The 22,916-nt window shown below is 41.6% G+C and overlaps 1 protein-coding gene across 10 annotated transcripts in view; it reads left to right on the forward strand.

The window, feature by feature from the left end:
- Nucleotides 1–22,916, forward strand: part of PKHD1 (PKHD1 ciliary IPT domain containing fibrocystin/polyductin) — a 421,695-nt gene that overhangs the window by 137,048 nt on the left and 261,731 nt on the right. For all 10 annotated transcript variants that reach the window (XR_012125992.1, XM_073224035.1, XM_073224036.1 and 7 more), the window contains one exon: nucleotides 2,707–2,919. Coding sequence is in view for 9 of the 10 variants with exons in the window: in XM_073224035.1 (XP_073080136.1) it covers nucleotides 2,707–2,919 (213 nt within the window). In the remaining variant the exon portion in view is untranslated. The remainder of the gene's footprint in view (nucleotides 1–2,706; nucleotides 2,920–22,916) is intronic.

Genomic DNA, 22,916 nt, shown 5'->3' on the forward strand with positions numbered 1-22,916 from the left:
CAAGTGGGTCCTTTGGAAGTTTGGTAAGCGGTGTAACCACTCTAGCATCGTGCCTGGACATCACCGAAGGATAGTTTCTTGCTTCTTGGAGACTTTATGTTAGAGTATGTTCTATATGGCATTTTCAAAAGTCAGGACTACCAATGGTGAGCTGTTGGAAGGAGGTGGTCTGATTGTGCTAAAAAGATGGAGCAGCTGTGGGGATAGAGCAGTAGTAGCAGCAGTGGGGGAAGCAACAGGATGAGGGTGATGACAGCGGCCGACACCACTGCATTAGGTATCTAACGGGTCAGCCCAAGACCGGCGATCTCTAAGCAGCATCTCAAGAGAATTCTTTGAGGGAAAAACTCTTCTCATGCACATTTTACAATTGGAGAACTGGATACCCATATGGGGTGTGTTGTTCTAAACTGTGGCTGAAAGGAAAGGGCGCTTTAAGGGGTCAAGTCCAAGTAAACATCCTGTGACTGTTACTGATGGTGTGTGGCTTGTGTTTTAGGATGGAAGACTAGAAGGCTAGATGAAAAGGACTGAGGAGAGCTGGAGAGAAATGTTAGAACAGAAGGTCAGGGAAGAAGTGGCCTCCACATATGACTCTTGGGTCAAATATTTATTGATCATTATCTCTGCACTAAGATGGAGGTAAACAAAAATGACTAAAGGCATCTTAGCCTTCTCTCTCTCTCTCCCTCCCATTCTTCCAGTACATGTGTAAGTACTTCCAGTTATGATTTCTGAAAGACAACAGTGCAATTTAGTAATCTGACACAGTGGATTTAGGACTAAATTTAGCACATGAAATCTTTGCTCTTCACAGCCCCTCACCAGGACCTCACTTAGTAGAGCAGAATCGGCCTTTTTGAGCCCTTTCTCGTACCATGCCTTATCCACATCCTTTGCCTCCCATTAGCTCCTTGAGACAATGTATGGACTCACAGATTAAATGTGGTAACAAGATCTTTTTTGAGAAAGCAAGAGTGAGAGTATGTGTGTATTTGCCCATAAGGAAACAGTTACTTAAATCAGATTCTCTAAAAAGATATAACCATTTGTCATTTGCTCAACAATTCTATATGAAGTACCAACTCCCTACCAGTCAATGTTCTGGACACTGGGAATATAGAAGTCAACAAAACAGGTTCAGTGCCATTTAAGTGAGGGGAGGACAGGCAATAAACTTGTAAATATATGTCTGATGTGAAGTGCTGTGAAGAAAACTGTGTTTGAGTAACAGGTTGTGGTTGGTTATTTTACGTAGAATAGACATACACATAGAGAGGGAAGCCTCAGTGAGAAGTTAACATTTGAATGGCAACAAGAGAGAGTGAGTCATATGGATACCTGACAGAAGAACATTGCAGGTAAAGGATGAATATATGCACAGGCCCTGAGGCCTGTTTGAGGACAGGATGAGTTTTAGACGATGACGCTAAAGGAGTATTGGTATATGGGGAGGCAAATCATGAGGGGCCTTTTGGAGCCCAGTGTAAGAACTTTGGTTTTTATTCCCAGTGAGATGGGAAGCTATGGTACGGTTTGGAAAAGACCCCTGGTGTTTCCAGTGTAAAGTCACTACTCTGACCACTTTGTTGGGTCAGAGTCTAGTCCAGGGCTTCTGCAAACCAGTTCCAGGAGGGAGATGATTTAATAGCTCTGTCAGGTTACAGTGTTTATTTATATGGGATGCTTTAATTGTTTTGTCATTATTGGGAAAATTCTGCATGGAAAGTACTATAAATAGGAAATTATGTTTTAATAGCTTAAGTATTTATCCTTACAATATAAAATAATTGTATTACAAAACAATAGTCTGATGTGACAAGCAGGATGTCAGAGCAAAAGAGAATCTGTATCAGTTACGGTCATTTGGTTACAACAGAACAAACTTTCTTTTAAAAAATACGTTTATTGAAAATGTATTGGGTAGCTAACAGAATTGCTGGGAATTCTGGAAAAATCAGGTATAGAAGTGATAGCAATCAGGGCATTTCAAGGGGCTTGGCAGGTGGGGGAGGTGGGCATCCCAGAATTAGGAACTCATCTCAGGTTTGTTAAGACACCATTCCTGGAATTCCTGAGATGGAAACATTCCTGTCCCTTTCCTCCAGATTTCCATTTCCAGCCTGGTACATGGCTAAGGCTACAGTCCTGCTCAACTCTGTTCACCAGAGCAGAGCAATTCCTTAAGGCAATTCAGGTCTATTATCAAAAGAAAAGCACAATGGGTATCGGGTCAGCTAAAATACTCCAAATGTCAGGATGGGTGGCCCTAATTACTACACTTCCTTTTACCATAATTCTTATAATTTTGGCACAGTTTCTTCTATTCCTATTTCCTGTTCATGCACTTCCTAGTTTTTTACTGCTTAATTTTATATGCTGCTTCTATCTACTCCTAACTGGTAAAAATAGCAACCTTCTTAGCCTTTATTTAACCAGTCCTAAATTACTGATCATTTAGGTTACTGTCATTAAAAATAACATACTAAAGCTGCAGTGAATTGTGATAACTAACCTAAGCTGGTTTAATAATATGGTGCTTCTAGTCCTGGGTGTCTGATTCCATCTATTGTGCTTCTAGAAAAGAAGGCAAGATAAAATTCCAGCAGAAGTTTATAAAGGAAGAGGATTTGATCAAATATGAATACTGTCAAAAGGAGGTGAACCTTATCCCCCAGGCACTGACCATCCTGTCTTTCCCCTTAGGAGGCAAGCTGATTTTCATGGATCTGGGGCCCATTGAACTCAGGGTGCACTCCATCCTTGTTTCTGATGGTGGAGAGCTCCGAATTGGATCTGAGGACAAGCCCTTCCAAGGCAGAGCTGAGATCAAGCTTTATGGGAGTTCCCACTCCACCCCCTTTTTTCCATATGGTGTCAAGTTCCTGGCGGTGAGGAATGGAACTCTTTCCCTGCATGGTGAGTGAGGCAACAGGCCGGAAGAGATGAGGGTGAGCTGTGTCTAGTCAGCATGAAGGCAGTGGGGAAAATGATAGCTTTTTGTTATCGTTTTAGGTTGTTATCAACTAATGGTGGTTGGTTGGGGAGGCGATCAAGTCAATCAGAGCAGAGGCACTGTTTCCTTCAATAAGACATATGAATTGTTACAATTCCTGTGGCAGAGTACATTATGGGTCCCAATTATTCACTCTCCTTCTCGTAAGAGGGTTATATACACCTCCACCAGCGTCAGGGGACCTTCAGTGCCTCTCTGCGGGTGGGCCACACTCCCCTGCCCCACTGAGAGTGGGCTTAGCCTGTGGACTTGCTTTGCTCAAAGGGATATGAGGGGAAATGAGGTGCTGCATGGCTAAGTAGTTTTAAGAGCTGTTACAGTACGTGGGCTGCTTGTCCCCTGCTTGGGAATAGCCAGCCCCTGATGGCGGGAGCTCCTTCAGCCTGGGGACCTGATGGTGGCAACAGGAAGCTGCCCTGCCGTCCACCAACTGCTCTTCTGTTCGGGAGGGAGGAATACACATTTGCTGCCGTGAGCCACTGAGAATTGTTGTAACTGCAGCACAGCCTAGTGAAAACTGACCGACAGAGTTACTCAGTATAGACTGATGGCTGTGTACAGTGATGGCAGCATGAACCAGGTAGAGGCGACTTCACAGTGCGGTGTCTGCGGCCGTCTTCCCCTCCTGTGAGTGGGGTTTGGGTGGAGTTCTACTCAATACAGTCTTACAGATGGGTTGGGTGTTTCTGGGTTTCTGGGGATGAACAGGAATTAGGCTACAGTGTTTCTGCTCCAATTTTATTTGCCCTCTGATCGACCTGATCCTACTTTGCAACGTGGACGTATTTATTTTCCTTGAGATTCAGGAAATTGCCAAGTGTGCCAGGATAATCCTTAGTAGCAACTGGAAAAATGTTAAGTTTGAAATGATGAGTTTTAAGTATCTTTCCGTGGATACTTATATAATTTCATTTACATAGTATGAGCCAAAGGCAGATCAAAACATGGGTTCCAATAGTGGCCCATCTCCAGAAAACATGATGTCATATACATTGGCATGTCTATATGGGCACAATAAAACAAAACCCTACTACCTATCAGAATAATTTTTCTAGTCATGGACATGTAGCTATGCCTAGAGGGGTCTGCCGTTTTGCTCCATCAAGGCTTTATGCCAACCCCCATCCATGAGGGATACATTCCAAGACCCCCAGTGGGTGCCTAAAACACAGGTAGTATTGAACCCTATATTATTTTTTTTACTACATATACATTACCTATGATAAAGTTTAATTTATAAATTAAGCATAGTAAGAGATCAGTCATGGTAACTAAAAATAAAATAGAACAATTTTATTAGTGCTGTAGTCACTGTCTCCCAAAATACCTTATTGTACTGTTGTCATGCTTCTTCCTGTGATGGTGTGAGATGATAAAACGCCTGTGTGATGAGATGAAGTGAGAAGAGTGACATAGGCATTGCGACCTAGTGTTAAGCGACCGTTGACCTTGTGATAACTTGTAGGAAGGGGGATCATCTGCTTCAGGACCACGGTGGATGGTGGGAAACTGAAGCTGCAGATAAAGGGACATCACTGTACACTGTGGGCCCTGATCGTTGTTTACTAAAGGGCACTCTCCTGCCTCTTTTTCCTACTCCGAGGGGAAGTGAGATCTTTTCATTAAGCATGTATTAAATGTTGGCTTTGGACCAGCCAGAGTGATACACACAGGGGATACATTTTGGAAAGTTTTAAAAGACCCTTAACTATCTGGACAGAAATTCAAAATACCCACAATTTTGATCTTATGTCCTTCCTCTAAGAAGGACACTTTTTCCTTTCTTCATCAGCAAGCAGTTACATTGATCTTGTAGCCCAGGATCTATAAGGGTTTTCCATCTATTCAGATGTCAGCTCTGGTCTTCAAATGTTTGCACTAGTCCAACTGCCAGTTAGGTCACCAGCCCAATGTTTTTCTGTTTACCTCTGAAAAAACACAGCTGGAGAAGAAGAGGGCACGGATCAGTGTTTCTGCCAACGTATAGACCATCTGCGGGGCCCTGAAGCTTACTAGGGATCCTCTGATCTGAGAGCCACTGTCCTATATGATACCGATGGCACAACTCTTTCTAGAAATGGAAGTTCCAATGAACAAGAGTGAAAACTCTATTTCACTCTGCTTCTTTCATTTCAGCTCCTCATTTTCTTAACCTGTTATGAAGGATCAGCATAAGTATACCTTTATGTGCCTGCACTTTAAATGCATCTTGTACTCCTAAGCTTTTTGTTTAAACAGATGTCAAATTAAGAAAATTCCTGGTGCCATTGCTACAACCAACATGGAGCAATTAAAGCCAAGAAGATCCTTCCAATATGTTTTGAGAATTCTGAAAGTTAGAAAAATGTTGCTACTTTAGCCCTGTGATGTTACTGGACATTGAAAGGAAAGGGACCTCCTCTCCGCCCCCCTCATTTCCATCTTCTCCCCTCTACTTCCTCCCCTCCCAGCCTCCCCTGCCTTCCTTGTCTTTCCCCTTCTCCCTCCCTCCTCCTCTCCTTTCCTGTATTCCCAGGGTGAGGTCGTCATCAGCAGTTGTTTTACCCATCACCCCGCAGCCCTGCTGATACAGGATTGACTAGGATCTCTCGTGAACCAAGAGCTTTCACAGTGAACACAGCAAAGTCAAGCTGTTTTCTCCTCTGACGTGAGGCTGCTGCATCTTATCCACCTGAAATAAGTATTATGTAGAGAAGAGCTTAGCCACTGGGTGAGAGGGATTCCCATGCCATAGCCCCTGTCAGAATCCCCCTTTCCCCACTATCCCTCACGCATGAGGTGGCAGACAGATTTTCCCACCGGTAAGACACTAAATCATGGTCAAAATTGTTACTTACTTTCACTGGCCTTTTCCCAGGGCCAGAGATGGGTCTCCTGACACTGGGGCTTTAGGGAAAAACTAATTTCCTTTTGCTGTCAAGTATGCAAAATAGCAATCAACTTGATTCACTGCTTTGCATGCTAAAGTCCCTAACAACCCAGCATTCACTCAGTTTCCTAGGATGAGGTAGGGAGAAGATTCACCTATGTTAGTGCCCAGAACACTCTTCTCGAGGAAATCACTGAAGTCCAGGTTTCCGGGCCTCACTTCCAGGGTCTGACTCAAGGTGGGCCTGTGGTGGGACCCTGAGGAGGCCTGATTTAGGCGGCCCACCGATGACACTTGGAGAAATGCTATTTTTAGTAGTTAATAGTTCAGGAATCAGACATCAGTCCAGTTTTGCTACTTATCACCTATGATCTTGGGCAAATTCGTCTCCATAAAGCCAGGAAAACACAGCCCCCGCTTCAGACTTACTGCTGGTGAGCTGCTCCAGTGTCTCTGGCTCACAGTAATACTCAAGCAGTGTCAGTTATGGCTATTTGGATGATTTCCCCTTTTTCTTCCCCAAAGCGCTGTGTACTCACTGCCAATTATCTCATATTTTCTTTTAGGTGGGAGGGGGAGAGGGCCTCGCATTTCAAAACTTGGCATGGGGCCAGCTCTGCTTAGAGATTTTCCTCCTTATTAATTTTCTTGTCTACCTCTTTCCATCAGAGCAAGAGAGAGGCAGTGACATTCCCAGGCATCTTCTGTTCTGTTCCCACCGCGCAGCAAATACTTTCTGATTTTAATCTCTCGTGGGGCGGCGGCTTCCCAGCAGTGGATAAGCACCATTCCTGGGCGTGGTTACAATAAAGGCTTCTTGGAAGCCCTTTGCATGAGCTTCAGGACAGCCAGAAGCAGAGCGTTGCCCAGAGAATGGAGCCTTTTGCAGGCATATTATTCTTAACATCCAACAGTAAGAGGACTGACTGACAGATACTAATTTAGCTCCAGCTCAGGACATAGAGAATCACACAAATGGGTCTGCCTGTCAGTAATAGAGTTTTCCCTCCTTCTCCCGCCCATCTCATTTTTCATTGCCACCCCTTGTAACCCTTCTGCTCCAGTTGATTTTTATCGTAGATTAATATCACTAAAACCAACAGGCATTGCTGTTCAGCTGTCATGAGGAAAGATGGAGTTGAAAGCGCATTTCATGTTTTTCTTTTAAAAGCACAGTCACCCCCTGCCCCCCACCCCCACCCCACCCCCACACACTTGCATGAACACACACCCAGGGCCATCTTTCTCTTTCTCTGTTTTGGGATTGACTGGCTCAAGGTAGTTCTGAATCTCTGGTGGAGTCAGACGCTTAGAAAATTATGTCACCTGCTCACTCCGCTGTTAATATGTCTGAAGGGCTGCAGGATTCCTCCCAAGTGGCAGTCTGTGGTGTGGGTGCTTGTAGTCAATAAGGAAACCTCATTCTTGCCTTTTGCTTTCCCCTCTGCCTGCCAATCCGGGGTCACCACCCCACCCCGAGTGCCAATCACTTGTCACTCTTCCAGGGGGTCGCTGTCGGCCTGGGCAACTTGAATTTTTGACAATGTAATTACGGCCCTTGCTTCCACAGTGGGAGTCCGCACAGGATGTGGGGCTTTATTGATTGTTCAGTGAGGAAATTTATCAATGTCTCTCACTTCATTTCCAGTTCCTCCTTGAGAAACTTAGCTGACAGTTTCTTAGGAGAAAAAGCAGTCTTATGGCCTTGAATGGACTTCTGCCTTTGTCCTTTTCAAGAAATTACAAGATGCAGGCATTAAATATAAATGGAAATTTCTGAGAAAAGCTAGCATGTGGGGGCATGATTGGGGAAAACACTGGCGCAATTGTTATGAACCGAAGAATTTGGTAGAAATAAATAAGAAAAATGTAGCCCAAACAAACTAGTTTAGATATGGTTTGTTTTCCTTCTTAAAGTATCAAGTATCTGTGTTTAAATTCCACGAGTTTTGTAAGTCCTGTGTTACGGGCACTGTGACTACAGTTGCTAAAGGGTTTCAGGCTGTCCTGAACTGTGCTACCTCGTGCATGGAGTGGACATGCGTGTAGGAGCATGTTCCTGGTCAGTGTTTTTCACAATGTGCTCCACAAAATTCAGATATTTCCCAGAGGAGCTCCAAGGGTTCCACAAAAAAGAAAGTGTCTGGGGGTCAAGCAATAAAGGGTTAAATTGCTCAATAATCAATTCATCATCTCTATTGTATATTTGCATTCAGAGCAATGCTTCATTAGAAGGAAGAGTTCCATCGCTAAAATAGTGAGGAAAAACAGCTCTCCCAGCGCATCCCTTACGGTGGTATATAGATCCTTGGAGGAGTTCAGGGCCTCTCTTTGTATGATTCCTTATTTCCCCAAGACTGATCGAGCTCAGTGACACTTCCTCTTGTCTGGTCATTGATGTAGGGTGAAATTTTCCAGGGCCTGTTTTTATCTTATACCAGTTTCTCTCTGTCCAACAATATATTTTCAGATCTCTGTTCTTCGGTCTGACCAGACCAAATGACCTGACCAGTCACTGCCAGTCCTGTCTCTGCTGCAGCCGTGACATCTTCTCTTGCCCCTGCTCCTTGCCTGTTTCTTCTAGACCACTGATCTCCCCTTTCCTCCTGTTCCTCATTCCTTTGGGCTGGAATTAAAGCACAGCTGTGGGATGGCATTTTTATCTGTAGCTTTACTACTCAAATCATTTGGTTTTAAGGGATGGAAACCCAGTGCAAACACACTTACCCACACAAAGGATTCATGAGCTCTGATCAAACTGCAAGGTGAGCAGGAGGGCAGTGGGCCTCAGGCATGACTGCCCTGGGATCGATGCCCTCAGGACTCACGCTCACGTTCTTCCCTCTGGGTCTTCTGTATGTATCGGCTCCCCTAGATCCTATTCCGTAATGGCTGTTTCCATAGGGCCCCTCCATTTCTTGGTTTCACATGGACTTGGTTGTTCACCACCCAAGAAAGGAACTCTATGTTCTATCATTTGTTCCAGGAATAGCCACAGAAGACCTCAGCAAGTCTGCCTTGATTTGTCTACCAGGCTTAAGACCACACTTGGTGCCCTGGGGGATAGAGCACTGGGATTGTCCAAGCTCAAGTCACCTTACCAACTGGGAAGGCCAGGGAGACAAGGCCATGTGAGAATATTCAACTCTGCTTTGACCAGGGAGGCAGTGCGGTGTGCATGTGTATGTTTGCGAGTTTGCGTGAGTATGTTTTGGGGAACTGTTTACTAAAAGAAAGGATGGTAGCCAGTCCCCTGAAGGAGTGCTGATGGGCAGAAAACCATAGGTATTTCTTAAGCTAGTTGAACTAAAATCTCAAGCTTTTGACTTTGAGCTCAGTCTCTTGAGATCTCAAGTTGTCTGAAACCCATAGACAGAATCATTAAAATATTGTACGATATTTACTATTATATAAATGCATTGTATAAGGTTGACACCACTTGTCATTTAGGTTCCAGGTAAGCTGAATAAAACGGGTGTGTGAAATCAGGCAAACAAAAATGCCCATTAAATTATTAGCACAGAGCTTAGAACCTAAAAAGGTCCTATCAAATAGCAGAAGAGGTTAAAAAAATATGGTTGAAAATTATTGCTCTGGTTGGATACCCCTCCCGGGGTTACCCAAACTTTAAAAGCTATATTGCAAGGTCTTATGGAATTAAATTTCCTGTGTATGTTGTGCTTTATCTTCCTCCTTCCCAGAAATGTTGGATTTCTTCAGTACTGAAGAGGTTCTTTGCCTCCCCCTAGCACTTTTCACTATAAAATAATACCTGGGATTTCATGGGAACCTTGAGCTGGTGTGATGTGTCAATTATCTATGGGGTTACACACATGAAGAGGCATCTTTTTAGGGATATTTGAGGGACTCAAACCTTCTAGACAGAAATCTGACTCAGAGTTCATTTTTCTCCAGTTACTTCCTCAGTCTGTATGCTGGTAGATCTCTTTTCCTGCCCTTTAACAATACATTGGGCACCATAGCTTTCCAGCTGACTTTTGATATCAGAAAATTCCAATTCACCAACTTTAAAACTGTAGTCTCTTACTTAGCCCTTTACTTCCTGCCCATGGAGGCTCCAGCCTGAGGCGCTTGGAGTGGCGGGGGCACGGCCTGCTCCTTCATTTTTTACCCCATCCTTCTCTTTTGGTGTCCTGCAGTGCTTGCGCATGGCAGAGGAGGGGAGGCAAGACAGTTAACAAGCCTTTTGCTGAACTGGGCAGCTGTATCCTCTGGGAGTTCCTGCCTCTCTAGATATTATTGGCTGACTGTTGACTCTCTTTCTGAAGATGCCTGTGCGTGAGATTGTTGGAGCCTGTAGGAGACCCTCCCACCAATTTCCAGTGTAGAAGTCCCACCTGGATTTGCAACCCCCTTCGCTCCCACCCTGGGTCCCACTGTGGTTGGAGTACTAGAAATTTGGCTCAAGCCAAGCTACCTTCCCCAGAATCCATTCCTTGCAGAGGAAACTTACAAATCTCTCCACACTAGAGACATTCTGCTTGGCACTGCTTTCTCTGCTCGCTGTCTCTTTCCTTTCCCCTGCTCCCCTGCTTGGGCAGGCAGGGGCAGTCTAACAAGTATGCTGCATAGGCAGACATCTAACCCTGGAGAAAGATGCCAGTCTCCCCTTCTTGCAGCTCTGTGATTGGGACTTTTGGGGCCCTTTTTCTTAAGAGGAGAGAAGTACCTTCAGAACTCCCTCTTTGGGAAGGAGAGGAAAAGACCATGGGTTCACTCAGGCTGATGACTCACCCCAGCTCAGACAGTTCCTTTGAATTTCCCTTTGTTGTTCATATAGCCTGGGGTGGGGTCTGTCCAGGGAGGGCTCAGATGACAAACTTAGATTATCTTTCTTTTAATAAGCCCCAAGGAAATGTCTGCTCCCTAACTGCTCATGGCTCACTTACTCTGTGGGTGCCTATCATCTTTTTGTCCCTTCCTTGGGCCATTTTGGTTCATTTGGGGGAGCAGAAGTTCTGCTCAACAATTTGTTACAAATGTGAAAGGGTGCTCCAAAGAATGTTGGATTCAGAGGGAGAGCAACTATTAATGTTTTTTTGTTTTATTGTTGGTTTGTGTGTGTTTTGCTGTGTCATACTTTTTGATTTAGGGATGGGAAGGAACTAAGATCGAATTGAGGGGAGAAATGGAGGAAGAAGGAGGAAGGAAATGTAAAACCTATTCATTGTTTTCTGTAATTTTAAATTCAAACATACTTCAGTACAGCTTTGGGGTTCAGGTCAGTTGGTATGTTGTGGCAGATCGTGATTACTGAGTCGGTTTAACTAGGGAGCATGGTTCTAGTGTAGGGAACCCCTAGAATGGTGGATGGACAGTGACTGAATGAATGATTTTTACCCTCAGAGCAGCTGAGTATTTGGTCCTTAACTATATGCCTCTCAAAATATAGCTAACACCACTTACAAAAAGTAAGGTGGAAATTTTCTGTTTTGTCTGATAATGCTTCAGAAAAATCCAAACTGCAACCATTGTATGTACAATGGTAGAAAACTATCTGGTAAAATCTCATTGATTCTTAACTGAGATAACTTAGACCTTGTAATTACTTGATTTGAACAAGAGTGACCTTCGGACAATCTGTCAGAAAGGGTTCCTTAAATTAAGGGTATAAACCACACTTTGAGGAACTCATTTGAGTGCATTAAAGTGAACATGCTGTTTTTAAGGTCTTCAAGATTTTAGGTGTTTACATGTAAATGTATACTGCTAATTAGAAATGAGTTCTAGCTATTCAATAATCCGAGTACAGCAGGAACCCCACTTAGAAAGACATTGTAAGATCCGTTAAGTTACTATATAGACCTGAAAGTTGGCATTAGTCAGGTCTTTTTTGATTACAAGTAACAGAAAACCCAATTTAAACAAAAAACAAAGGTGTTTATTGCCTCATATAGCTGAAAAAATCTTGATGCACAGCTGAGTCCAGGTGCTCCAATGAAGTCATTAGGGCTTTGCATCTTCTCATCTCTAGGTTCTGCTCTCTCCTGGCTTGTTTTCATTTTCAGTCAAGCTCTCCCCTCGCAGAGGCAGAAATGGGTCCCTGCGCCTCCAGATGAAATGGTGAACTTCCAATGGCCGTTTGACCCCTGCACAAATTCCAACATTCCTCCCCATCAACATTTCACATCCTGCCCCCTATTTTTTACCTTTGTATATAAGGGGAATATATACATATATGTATAATATATATATACAGATATTCATCATATTTATTGTACTTATTTTACTGTCTTCCCCTGTAGATAGTATACATCACAAGGACAGGGATTTTCCTGTTATTTCATTTACAAATCCTCATTGCCTACAAAAGTGCACGGACTCATAGTAGGCTTTTAAGAAATATATGTTGTGTGGATAACTGAATAAAAAACTTGAGCCAAAGCCATAGGATTAATTTTGGTCTTGTTCGGGCCATAAGCTTATTACTGAAACTGCTGCTATGACCAGGGAAGTGGTACTTCTATTGGCCAGGGTGAAGCAAGGGTGTGAATCAACACCCAGGACTACATGGCCTGATATGGAGGGAGGATGGTTTCTTAAAATTAGAGATGTGTTATCTAATGAGAGTAGGAGAATGGGCAGATAAAAACAATAACTTGTGTACTTTTAAAATACTGGGCAGTCTAACACTTTATTACTTTTACCAATTCGGAATTGCAAATATTAAGATTGTACTGAAAATCCTACACTAATATATTTCAAACTTGTTTAGTTTGGCTAGGGGTGAAAAAACAAATAATCACTTCACTAAGCAAAACAAAGGCCCTAATTGATAGAAACATAATTAATAGAAGATTTAGAAAAAAATAATAACATTGTGATATTTTCTAGATTCGACTTTAATATAATTTTTAGTTCGGAGAATCTTGATCTGTACTGACCACTCTTTTGTATAAATATGTACATTCAGGGCAACCAGCAAAAAGCATCAATATTGACTATTAGAATTTGGCCCAAACCAAAAAGAGAACCTCTAGTAAGCAAGGATGTATCATGTGATGAATTCTTCTTCACTAAGCTATGAAGGGGATGGACAGTAAGCTTGATTTCCTTCCTTATCCCTAAGGCTACACAAGACACTGGGGGCCTGGCCATTTGACAAAGGGTAAGTCCAGCATAGGCAGTCAGTCCAAGAAGGGAGAGAGCCGCTTTGCCTCAGTGATCGGGGAAGCTGGTCTGGCCCACCTGCTTCAGGTCTTTCTAGATTAAGGGGCAGATTCCAGGGGGCTCCCTCTTGGACCCTTTCCTCTCTCTTTGTGTGGGGAGGGAAAACAAAGCTAGAGACCTTCCTTTCTTTGGCCTTGTGAATTTTCCATTCCCTGGGACTGTGCCAAGAATATCCTAGAGATGACCAACGTGTTTCTCTTTGTGGGTTGAGGGAGGGGACAGGGGAAAGAAACTGGATATCTTTTAGCTAATAAGAAAATTACTATTTCCTGTTCAAAGCAGAGTCATTGGCATGTTATAAATATTTGTACTACAGTAGAATATTTAGACCACACTAAAGGTCAGTTGGGAAGGTATATCTCAAATTAGAACAATGGATTTTTTTTTAAACAGTGAACTACTTCCTTCTAAAATCCTAGTTGTTGATAGAATAAAGTAGTGAAAATAGTAACTAAAGCCTTACATTTCCTGTCTCAGTCCTTATAGTTCCAATTTTTTTTTCTGTATTTTCTTTTGATGAAGTTGTTCATGAATGAATAAGTTACTTTATTAGGTTCTCCAGAGAAACAAAACCAATGTGATCTATCTATCTATCTATCTATCTATCTATCTATCTATCTATCTATCTATCTATCTATCTAATCTATCTATCTATCTTATCTATCTATCTACCTATCTATCTATCTATCTATCTATCTATCTATCTATCTATCTATCTATCTATATATCATCTATCATCTATCTATCATCTGTCATCTGTAATATCATACCATAAAAATAAAATCAGAAAATAGAACCAATATCTGGTGGTATAAACTGCAGTCTAAGAACCAGCAGGCTAGGAACCCAGAAGAGCCAATGTTTTGGTCCAAATCTGAAGGCTGGGAAAGACCAGTGTCTCAGGAGTTCCCTCTTATTCCGCCTTTTTGTACTATTTGGGTCTTCCGTGGATTGGATGAGGCTCACCCACATCAGGGAAGGCAATCTGCTTTGAATTCAATTAGTAACCTCATCCAGAATAGTGTTTGCCAATTGACTGCGTACCTGTAGCCCAGTGAAGTTGACACATACAATGGAATATCACAGTCAGGAAAGTGGATCCCCTTTTCTACAGCTGACTCTTTACCATAATGAAGATATGATTATGAGCTGACTCGCTGTCTAGGAAGATATTAACTCTCTTGTCTTGACACAAAGTTTCCCAAGGGGAAATAATTAGCTCCAAGATCCATCTCTTCCTTTCAATATTTCGATAGTTTACTTTCTCATGAGGATTTTTGCTGAAATTCTGCATCTTCTCCAGATGATCTTGACCTTGCGTAGTCATAGAGCTCTTACTCATCCTCTACATGAGGGTCAAGGGCATGAGCTCTGGAACTAGACTGCTTGGGTCTGTATACCATCCCTACCACTAATTAGCTGGTGGACCTTGAACAAGTCAATCCCTTGGTGTTTCAGTTTCCATATCTATCAACTGGAGATGATTCCAAAACATTTCTCCTGACTCTGTTATGTGGTTTAAATGAAATAAAACATGCCAAGCATGTAGCACAGGACAGGCACCAGCAAATGCTCAGTAAATGTTAGTTATTGTCATTTTTATTATTATATGTCTACAATTTTGATTTGGTCAGCTACCTCATTTTTATTCCAAAGAAGGCTGGGATGGTGTTTATTGTTTTCCAGTAATCCGTCATCCAGAAACCTGGTTGTCATTCTTGACAGTCTTTTCTCTTTCATCCCCCATGTTGTGTCCATCACTAAGTCTTGATTTTAATTCTTGGGTCACTCATGCACCCATTTCTCTCCGCCTCCATTTTCTTAGTTCGTGATACCATCAACTTGTGCCTGGACTGTTGTTTAAGCTTTCTGGTTATCTTCTAGTTGCCATTTTTGTCCCTCTTCAATTCATTCTTTACCCTGGAGCCAATGTGCTCATTTAAAAACATAGATCTGTCCATATCATGCCACTGCTCAAAACTCTTCAATGGCTTCCCACTGTTGCGAGGATAAAGTTCAAAATTTCTCACACAGTTATAATGCCCTCTCTGGTTTAGGTCCCTGCTTACACCTCCTGTTTTCCAGCCCTTTCCCAGTCCCCCACAAGCTCACCATGATACTCCATTCTTAGTAATCTTTTAGTTATTAAATAGTTAATATAACCTAAATTTTATACTTTTTACATTTTTGAGTACCTAAGGAAATTCACGTTTACTAAATAAATGGAATGCTACATAGGCAGGAGCTGGTGATTTTTTTCTTTGAAGAGAATTCATACATATGTATCATCAAAGCAATGCTATTAATAGGGCACCATGTTCAGTGTTTGTAAAAATTGGATTTTACCCAGATCTTGGCACTTTCTAATTTTCAAGGCTGCTTCCCATTCTTTCCTCTCATTTAACTCTGACAACAACTCCATGAAGTAGGAAAGACTGGGATTATTACCTTCATCCTATAGATGGTGAAACTGAGGCCCAGAAGGGGAGGTAACAAATAATTCATTCCATCCTCTTCATACACTTGAGATGAATGTAGGTTTGTTTTTATTCTGCATATGCGTAACTGATGTTTACCTATGGCAGAAAGACAGACACAAGATTCTCCTTCTAGGTTTTTGGAATAGTCTTCTCAGTTTTAATGTTTTCAGGCTATTTTGTGATCCCAAGTGGAGCTTTACTCCTTCTGGCTCCCTCTGTAACATTCTTGATAGAGCCACAAAGAACCTGTTTCTTTCCCAGTTTGCTATTTGCCTTCAGTATTTTTAGGGCATTTTCTGATTCCCTTTGATGGTAAATCTACAGATATTATCCTTTATGGTTTCTACCTTTGATTTCACATTTAGAAAACTCTTTCCTGTAAAAAGACTGTATGAAAACTTATTTGTTTCCTGCTATTTTTATTCTTTCTTTATTATTTTTTTTACATTAATGTCTTTAATCCAGGGCCTGGAAACTATGACCTATGGGCCAAATTTGACCCATTGCCTATTTTTGTAAATAAAATTTTATGGAAACACAGCCATGCTCATTTCTTTGGGGCTGTTTTCATGTTGCTGTTTCATGTTTTACCTGCCAACCCAAACTATTGACTATCTGGCTCTTTACAGAAAAAGATTGCCAACTCCTACTTTAATCCATCTATTTTCATATAATGTATAAGTCAGTTTTCTAATGTTTTCTGCAAATGGCTAGTCAACTTTCTCAACACTATTTACTCAACAATGTAACTGTGATAGGCTGAAAAAATAGCCCCAAATATGTTCATATCATGACACTGTTCAATTCCTGGAGCCCATGACAGGTTATCTGATGTGGCAAAAGGGACTTTGCAGATGTGATTAAATTAAAGATCTTAAAATGGGGAGATTGTCCTGGATTATCCAGATGGGCCTCTTACAATCCCATTGGTCCTGAGAGGGATGCTAGAGGAGTCAGTCAGAGGAGGTGTGATGAAGGAAGGAGAGACAGGGGTGCAGCTGGTTAAAGATGACACAGGCCCACCAGCCAAGGGATATGGGGAGCTCTAAGAGGCTGACAAACAGAAATGGATGCATTTTCCACTCAGAGCCTTCAGAAGGAAGCAGCCCTCCTGACACCTTGATTTTAGCTCAGTGAAACTAAGAGTTCACTCCCAAACTGTAAGATAATACATTTGTGTTGTTTTAAGGCACCAATTTTCTGGTAATTTGTTACAGCAGCAATAAGAAACTAATACCACAACATTTCCCTGGGAATTTTGAATGTTACCTTTATCATGCACTAAATTCTTATTTCATTCATATACAGAGTAATGTCTTCTATAAATAACTTTTTAGAAGAAATTTAAAATCCGACAAAGGGTGTGAATAGACATATCTGTATGATTAATGCAAATGACCTATCAATGTGAATGCGTGTGGAGAAGGCTTAGGTTTATCCTATGTTCACAGTGAAGGGGAGGTTATTTTTTATTTTTCATGAACTCTCTCTTACCTTTTCTCATTTGTAATTAAACAAATGCAATAAAAAACAAAAGTACCTTTTTTTCTCTTAACAATCAAATTGGCCAAGAGTAAAAAAAAATAGAAAGTTTGAGGAACTGGCATCCATATATGCTGCTAGTATATGTAGAAGTATGTGAGCCTTCCTGTAAAGCAATTTGGTAATTATACCAACATAGATATTATATTAAATATATTAAAACTAGGTATATGCCTTGATATAGTGATGCCACTCTTAGGAATTTGTTCTAAAAGAGGATAAGTAATATGCATAAAAGTCATGCTTAAGAATGCTCACATCTGTTTTCTTTATGAGAGCAAGTATTGGGAAAAGACAGAAAAACTGAGTGTGAAGAAATAAGGGATTAGTATATAAAATGCACATCTTTTAAATGAGGTACTATGATACCGTCATGATGTCAAAGTGTATGTAATACAGCTGAAAGATGTTTCTACTACGTTGAGGGAAGAGAATTTATGAAAATAGTTATATACTGAATTATAGCATTTTTATTTTTATATGATATTTTGTCAATTTGTGAACATAAAAAAGGAGTTGGAAAGAAAAGACATATTAATTTAGTGTAATAAGATTGTGGATGTTTATATCTTATTTTCATTTTTCTATACTTTCGTATTAAACATTTTATATTTATTGTTTTTCTATAAACAAATTATGTTATTAACCATTAGCCCTTTTTCTCCTCACTGTCACCACCTCTGCAAAGCATAAACCATAGCAGTGATTATCAAAGGTACTATATACTTGTCTGAAATATATGTGTATTTTTATATACTTTTTGGACAATGGATAAAAGTGGGTGTTAAAGACATGCTGCAGAAGCCTTTAGCTCTGACCAGGTGGGTTCTGTACCTCTAAGTACAGGAGTTTCCACTACAAAGCCTAAGAAGGGCATTTGTTGAATTGGCCTGAAATCCAGAAGAGCCAAGAACAGTGTTCCAGAAGTTTCCATTTATCTTCCAATGCACTACTTCCTGGGTGTTTTGAGCTTTCTCTTTTGATTCTTCTTAGTCACTTATTTTTAATCGCATCAGCAACAGTAAAGCTCAGCCTAGGTAGAAACAAAAATTAGCTTTATTTTATGCCTCTGGGAAAGGTCATCAATCAAAGTATTGCTCATCACACCTTCCAAATAACCTTGGCACGTCTTGCTCTAAATCCTACTGCCAAAAAAAGGTAGACTTCTCAGCAGTGGGAGCAGAATTTGTGCCTAATTCTCTTACATCGTAGTGTAGACATGTTTGCTGAAGAGCTGTGGATGCAGCCAGCTGATGTGCACTTTTAGAGCTTCTCTGTGGTGTGCCTTCTCCTTCCTGCAGGCATGTATTCCTGGCTCAGTCCATACCGCAGGAGATTAACCAGGAATGAGGCAGAAGGCTCCCAGTGCACACACATAGCCAGGCTCATACAGGATTCTTCTGGCAGGTTTTGCCTTCGTCCAAGGGAGATATCACAGCAAGTGGTTCTGAAGTGTAGAGAGAAATGGTACATGAAAAATGCCCCCATTCCATCCTTTGTTCCGCCAGATGGTCTTATATTAATGCTAATGTCACAATCTCCTCTTCTTAAGTTTGGTAAATTGGATCATCTTCAATTCACAAATGGTTTGGGTTCAAGGAGTTCCCTTGTAAGTTGTATGCTATACATGGTTCTGAAAGAAATGCTGATGAACCTTATGATTAAGGACCCAGATGAGCACTCAAAGTCTGTTTCACCTCCATCTCCTTGCTGTCTAATACTAGTGGCTGGATAGCAGCTGACTACTGAATGTCAGACTAATTGCGTGGGGGAAGTAGGCTCATTTCCAACATGGGATGCCAAGGACACATCTCTCTCCGTCTGGGCTTGGCTCTCTTAATTATGTTAAAGGATGGTACTCTCAGACCCTTTTCCCTGAGGTTGGCATCTGTGGCCCAGAGGCAGGCTCCTGGTATTGTGGTTTCTGGGTTCAGAGAGAGCCGGCTTAGGTGCAAAGTAATCAGCACCTAAGAAATGGACGGCCTTTCTCTAATATTTCTGGTGACACGTCAGCTCCTATCATTAGAGATAGTATATGAACAGAGAGTCTGGGCCAGGTGTTGGCAGGAGGCAGGGGGGAATGAGAAATAGCAGAAGGGTAGGGTTTTCTCTCCATCCTTTCCCTTCAAAGCCCATATTCTGCTACAGTGCCCCCTACTTTCTAAGGGCAGAGAGAGAAAATGAACAGAGGGGAGCAGGGCTCAAGCCCACGAGATGCTGGGCAGGGTGCTCATACCTTAACAATAATCAGCAGAGTACGGAGGTGGGGAGGGATGAGTCCTCCAGCAGGTTCATGGAGGAATAAAACTTTCTCCCCACTGCACTGTTTTGTTTAATTATGGGTAAGTAAGTATCTTTATCTTTTTGACTTCTTCCTTCTCCTTTTCCTCTTAGGTTTGTTCTTATTTTCCCACCCTTGGAATGATGGCATTCCTCTGGCCTTAGTCTCATGTATTCTTCATTTTTAACTATGTATTTGCTCCCAAGTAATCCTACCCATTCCCATGGGTTAATCTCTTTGAAGATGTCTTTATATTTCTAGCTTCAGACCTCTCTTCTGAGCTCCAAACTTCACTCGGATAGTTTCTTTAATATCTAAAATATGACCTGTCTAAAATGGCCATTTAAAGGTTAATATATCTGAAACAGAATGTCACTGGATGGTAAACTAAATGAGGGCAGGGATTTTTATTGACTGTTTTGCTCACTGCTATATTCCCAGGTACCAGAGTAGCACATGGAACACAGCACATAGTAGGTACTCAACAATTATGTATTGAATGGACTCTTTATTTTCTTCCCTAATGTCCTATTTATCTACCAACTCAGTTCAGCTATGCACCTGTCAGTCATCACTGACATCTTCTCCCTTACCTCTAGATCCAAGCCCCACGTCATTTTGATTCTCTAAAAGACATCTCAGATTTTTATACTTCTCTCCAGATCCACTGCTTAACTCTTATTCAGTTCCAAAATTCCAAAGCTTCCTGTCTGAACTACTGCAGCACTTCTCTACATTCACTGCAGTAGCCTTCTTCATAGACTTCTTACTTTCGTGCAATCTCTTCCTCACACAACATCCAGGGTGATCTTTAAAACCACAGGTTTGATCATGTAACTACTTCCAATAAGACTTAAGTCCTTTAAAACAGGCCAGCAAGGCCCTGCGTCATTTCGTGCAGTCACACTCATCTTGTCTCATTCATCTCGCCCCACACATTGCTCCTCCATTTATTCCCAGAACACATCAAGCACCCTCTTTCCCCTCTGGCTGGCTCTGACTCATCTTAGGACTTCAACTTTTTCTCATTCTCCCCAGTGTGCAATAAATATATTTTCTCATTAAGGTTTCTCTGTCCTCAGTTTGATATGTGTACTCACGGGCTTAAAATAACACTAGTCTCACAACAGCATGATTTCTTAGTTTTATCTTAAATATTCCTTTGTTGGTTTCCAAGTCACTTTTGGGGTAAACTGTGCTCTGTGGGAAGCCTTCCCAGGATGGTCCTGCTCATGCTCCCAGGTGCAACCTCACCAACTCTCCTAAGGTCCACATCCCTTCTGTACACCTGCATCTGGCCATGCCGTACATAGAGCAGTTACTTAAATGTGTCATGTTGTCCGACACCGTTGTATGTACTGTTGACTCTGCCTGGGGTGCTCTGACCATTTGTCATCTTCAAGACCCAACCTAGTTATCAGCTCGTCTGGGACATATTTCCACAAACAACCTCCCCTTTTGTATGAATGAGTTGCTCCCTGTCTGTGCACCTGTAGACCCTAGGTGTCCTTCTATCTTAACACTGAACATAGTATACTTGTGATTTTTGTCTATTTCCTATACCAGTCATGGACCTTGGAGGACAGGAACTCTGTTCCCTTGATGTTTGTCTTTCCAGTGCTTGATAAATGCTCATTTACACAAGAGAAAAGGCAGCATTCATTGTCTTGTTATGGATAATGGTGAAGCTGTGTGCACAAATAGGGGGAAACAATTTGCATGTATTTCAGAAAATTATTTCTAGTTCTTTGTGAGTTCCTTTTTATTTCTATTCTGATGTGAACATTATTTTAATGCAATTATTCCTTCCTCTCACACTCTCTCTCTCACTCCTAAAGGATTTGTAAAGGTCTTGGCATTTATTCACTTGGAATAAGATTGAAGGCCCACAAAATAAACAGAGGACACTTAGTAGTTTTAAAGTGTGTTAACCCACAAAAATTAATTTCTTTTTCTTCATGCCCATTTGGGAAGATGGTTCTCTGGGACTGTAATTATGGATGAATGGCACTGAAATGCTTGAAGAATAATTTGTAGGAAATACAATTAGGAGTAGAAGTGATTAGTGGGAGTAAATTAATAGTTTGTTGGTTACAGGTCAATGCTACATGCCTGAAGTGGTTGAATACTGTATTAAATTACAAGTTAAGAGCATGACCCTGTGTATTTAAGTGTATTCATACAGTATCAAGCTTTTCAAACTGTATTTTTACGTTTTTTGACTTGTGTTAGAGAAAGGAAGAGAGCTTCCCAACCTGGGTTTCTTGAGTTCTGTGAAGGGAAATGACTCCCGTTTGAAATGTGTGCAGCGTTTTCCTCATCAGAGAAGTCAGTTGGCCCACCTTCTGAGACCCTTAAATAACATTTATGAAGTAAGGGAAATAATATTTGGCTATCAAAGACAATTGGGTACCGTTAATTTACAGTTATTTCCAGAGGCCAGGAATTCCATTATGTGTCCAATTCTTTGGTTCTGGATTCGGGAGACCTGTCTTCAGAATTGGTGCTCACGTCGCATCATTGTGTAATCTTGTCCTTGAAGCATTTTAGCTCCCTAAACTGTGCAGTCTACTAAAAGAAAAACAACAAAAACGAAATAGTTTTTACTTCAAGTACGACTACTCAGCATAGGTTGGGTTTATCCTAGGTTCTTAATGCTTGCACTTTTTTCCTACTTTTTACCTATCAGACATCATATATTCATTTAGGTATATATCTGATGAGGTTTTCAAAAGAATGTCCGGAAAGCAATGCTCAGAATAGTTCATTTAAATCCCTATGAGCTGAATGCTAATCCTATAGGAATTGTGCTACACAAAGGAAATAAGGGAGCAGCCCTGTGTTCAAGTTCCTAAATGTTGAGGTGGTGATTTCATATATATGTACTATAATAATTCCAGAATGATTTAATACTGAAATAATTGGTACTGACTGTAGGTTATAAACCATGTCTCCCCAGGTCCCCCCACCCGCCAGCCTGCTCAGTCTGTGGATATTTCAGTAGTGAGAGCAAACATTTTATTTATTATAATGTATTATATATAATTAATTTTAATATACTATTATTGCCCCCTTTCCTCCCCTGCCAGCTCTCACGGACTCTAATCCTTTACAACACTCTGTGCCTGTTATCGGTACTGTCACGACATATGTCATGTGAGTTCACCAAGTAGTCGTCTGCTGCAGGTTGCATGAGGCGCCTTTCCTGCCCTTCCCTCCTATTTGGACTTTCTTGCCATTGTCCTCCCTCCAGGGGGCGCCCTGCTGCCTCTGATGCTCGTACCTGCCAAGAGAGTGCTGAGCACAGGGACACCGAGGGAGGGTGCAGCCTTCCACTGCTGCCCAGGAGGTCAAACCCTAGGATGTGAGGGGGGGCATTGTGTTCTGCGATGAAATGTCGGGACCTCTTTGTCATGTGGGGTCACCTGATCACCTGGACATCAAAGCTTTGGGGTACTTGTTTCCCTATGTCTCAGTCATGATTTTCCTCGTTCAGTATATGTTTATTGGGCACCTGTTATGTGCTAGGCACAGTGA

This window comes from Manis javanica, chromosome 16, assembly GCF_040802235.1.
Source record: "Manis javanica isolate MJ-LG chromosome 16, MJ_LKY, whole genome shotgun sequence".
NCBI lineage: Eukaryota > Metazoa > Chordata > Mammalia > Pholidota > Manidae > Manis > Manis javanica.